Source organism: Pterocles gutturalis, unplaced genomic scaffold, assembly GCF_000699245.1.
Source record: "Pterocles gutturalis isolate BGI_N339 unplaced genomic scaffold, ASM69924v1 scaffold614, whole genome shotgun sequence".
Lineage (NCBI taxonomy): Eukaryota > Metazoa > Chordata > Aves > Pterocliformes > Pteroclidae > Pterocles > Pterocles gutturalis.
Genome location: NW_010130177.1, coordinates 1,300 through 4,064, shown reverse-complemented (window position 1 = coordinate 4,064; position 2,765 = coordinate 1,300). Strand labels below are relative to the sequence as shown.

The 2,765-nt window shown below is 59.9% G+C and overlaps 1 protein-coding gene across 3 annotated transcripts; it reads right to left on the bottom strand.

Annotated features, from left to right (window-relative positions):
- Positions 1-60: 60 nt before the first annotated feature.
- On the bottom strand, positions 61-2,559 carry STMN4 (stathmin-like 4). Of its 3 annotated transcripts, none has more exons than XM_010080106.1 (5): positions 2,513-2,553; positions 2,066-2,161; positions 1,582-1,790; positions 1,175-1,366; positions 61-243 (listed from the first exon to the last, which is right to left on the bottom strand). In XM_010080106.1, the coding sequence occupies exons 1-5, from the start codon at positions 2,523-2,525 to the stop codon at positions 184-186; spliced, it is 570 nt and encodes a 189-aa protein (XP_010078408.1). In that variant the 5' UTR covers positions 2,526-2,553; the 3' UTR covers positions 61-183. The 3 variants fall into 3 exon arrangements, with proteins under 3 accessions (XP_010078408.1, XP_010078409.1, XP_010078410.1); XM_010080107.1 differs by having other exon boundaries at positions 74-243; positions 1,582-1,787; positions 2,513-2,559; XM_010080108.1 differs by lacking the exon at positions 2,513-2,553 and having other exon boundaries at positions 154-243; positions 1,582-1,756; positions 2,068-2,156.
- Positions 2,560-2,765: the final 206 nt, after the last annotated feature.

Here is a 2,765-nt window from a genome sequence, read left to right as displayed (position 1 = left end):
CCCTCCCTTCTTTCTTCTCCCTCCCCGCCCTCCCCCGAAAACGAATAGGATGGCTTCACTGGTCAACTCTTTTACATTCACGAACAAAGAAAGCAGAGGAACGTCCACCCTTCCACCATCCGACCTTGCGCTGCCGTAGCCTCCGCCAACCTCCCCGGAGCTGTCAGTCCAACCATCGCCTCTTTACCTGGAGGCTTCTTCCTTGAGCTCCTTGTTTTTCCTCACTTCTTCTGCGTGTTTGTCCTGTGGGAGGGGGGTAGGAGGGAAGGAGGGGGACAGGCGTTAGCTGGACAGACTTCGGGGGATCCCCAACAGGCGGGGCAAGCAGCTTCGGAGGGGGTCGGAGGTGCGAGGTTCATCCCTGGAGGGACACCACCGATGGGTCACCAGCATCCTCTCCTCCCCCGGGGTGTTTTAAGGAGTGTGGAGACACTCGGGGACAGATTGTCCTTGCCCTCTAGCTAGGAGGTAGACGTCAACCAGACGGGATGGAGCGGGAGCCCCAAGGAGATGGGGTTTAGCTTGGATTGTCCTTCATTATCTCGTGCTCTCTGCCTCTGACCCAAGGCTAGCTGAGGCGTTTGGAGAAGGGCACTGGGCGAGCTCCGTGCAGAAGGGATGTTTTGGAGGGAGCTGGAGGTGGTGAGGGTGGGACCTTCCATGCTGAGGTTGGGAACAGACCTGCTTCAGGGAGAGAGAAGAGGTCTGCACAGGCTGGGAGCATCTCCTAGCATGGCAGCACGGACCCCTCCAGCTCCACTGGGGAGCTGATGGCTCCATGGCCTCTGGGGAAGGGACCAGGGGAAGATCTACCACCCAGAAGGTGGGAAAATTGCAAGTGGTGGGTCAAGACCATCATGGTGGGACATGGGGAAAGAAACAGCTTTGCATCTCCGTGGACAAGATACAGGTCCCAGCTCTCCACCCATTGACCACTCTTGAGCCTATGGACATGTCAGGCTCGATGGGTCCCCAGGCAGGACCCCCACCCCGGGTGGGATACTGCTTTTGGGTATTGCTGCATGGTGGGAAGGGAAGAGGGGGCCGCCCCTTTGGTGGTGTCCCCAGGGGGTAATGGCACCCCAAGAGCCATGCAGGGTGCCCAAGTGTCCTGTGACGCCCTCCTGCACTGGTGTCCCAGCATGTCCCCCCTCCCTCCTCACCAGGGTCTCACCTTCTCCTGCAAGCGCTCCAGCATGGCGGCTAAATGGGCCTCGCGGTTCTCCTTGTTGGACTCCATCTTCTGCGCCAGCTTCTCTTTGGCCATTTTGATGAAGTTGTTGTTCTCCTCGATGGCCTTTTGGATGACCTCCCGCTCATGCTCCCGCTTCTCCGCCAGATGCTTCAGCAGCTCAGCCTCTTGGTACTGCACAGGCAAAGGGGACACCATGGCCATGGGGACCATGGGTCTCTTCCCCTCCTGGCCATGGGGACCATGGGTCCCTTCCCCTCCTGGCCAAAACCGCCCTCTCCAAACCCAGCAACATCCCCAAGGGTGGGTGCACCTTGCTGGGTGACCACCTTGAGTGCAAGGTTGCGTGTCCCCACGTCACGTCCCCATGTAGGAGCCACCAGACCCACCTTCCTCCTCTCTTCTGCCGCCTCCAGCTTTTTCTGGATCTCCTCCAGGGACGGGTCACGGCGCCGGGGCAGGGAGGCGTTGAACTCGGGGATGCCGTCGAAGGATGGGGGCTTCAGGATGACCTCGAAGGACTGCCCCGAGGTCCGCTTGTTGAGCTCGATGACTTCCATGTCGGAAATGACGCACCAGGTGAGGTCTACCGTGTCTGCTGGGAGAGGGGTGTGGGCTGACTGGTGGTGTGGGCGCATCCCACCCCTTCAGGCACATCATCCTGGGGTCCCACTACCCACCCATGTGCCACCACCTTCCCCCATCTCCACTGGTTTCACCCAAATCCCTGCACCCCGAATGCATCCTTGAGGTTCAACCCCAATGTCATTGGTTGGAGTAGGGACTCCAAGACACCCACCAACCGGGTTGAGGTTGACCCCACTCATGCACGGGGGGGTCTGCAGCTCCCTGCAGCCTTGGGTGGGCTCCTACCTTCGTACGTGTACGCCGGCTTGTTCAGGGGGTCCGAGAGGAAACAGGAGCAAAAGAGGGAGACGAGAGGCAGCTCCTTCATCTTCTCTTTGTAAGCTGGGAAGAGATGGTGGGGTTGGGGTCAGAGGGGTGGAGGGTCCTGCCAGGCACTGGGGCAGGGTTTGCCACATGCCAGGGAAGGGCTGGGATGGGGGCTGGCACCAAAGTTTGCCCAGATATCGCAAACAGGGTGGTCTGGGTGTGTGGGGGAAGCAAGGTGTGCAAAGGGGAAACTGAGGCATGCAGAGGCGGGGGGCTTTACTCATGGACACATGGGTTCTGTCTGTCCTGGTGTGTTAACCCTACGCACGACCCCTTGCCTCCCACCACTGGGATGCTGCAAGGTTGGGTTCATGGGGTTGGGTGAGCTGTGTTGTCCCCATGCGTGTCCCAGTGATGGTGACATACCAGCCAGAGTCATGGTGTGACAATCCTTGGGCGTCTGCAGCAAGAGCCTTCCTGAGGGAGGAAAAAAAGAGACAGGATCAGGGCGGGATGTCCTGGGGTTGGGGACATCGCCCAGCCCTGCCCACCTGTGTCTGCCCACTGTGGGGTGTCCTGGGGGGGGGACACACTGGTGTGATGGGACAGAGATGGGGGTTGGTGTGATGGGTACATGCTGTTGGGATGAGCACACACTGGTGTGATGGGCGGGGACACT

What these genes read in the sequence shown, in the direction of transcription:
- STMN4 (XM_010080106.1), bottom strand. An exon ending in GCCGGCGTACACGTACGAAG is followed by an intron (nt 1,791 to 2,065) that starts GTAGGAGCCCAC and finishes CCCCTCTCCCAG; the next exon opens with CAGACACGGTAGACCTCACC. An exon ending in TGGAGCGCTTGCAGGAGAAG is followed by an intron (nt 244 to 1,174) that starts GTGAGACCCTGG and finishes CCCCTCCCACAG; the next exon opens with GACAAACACGCAGAAGAAGT.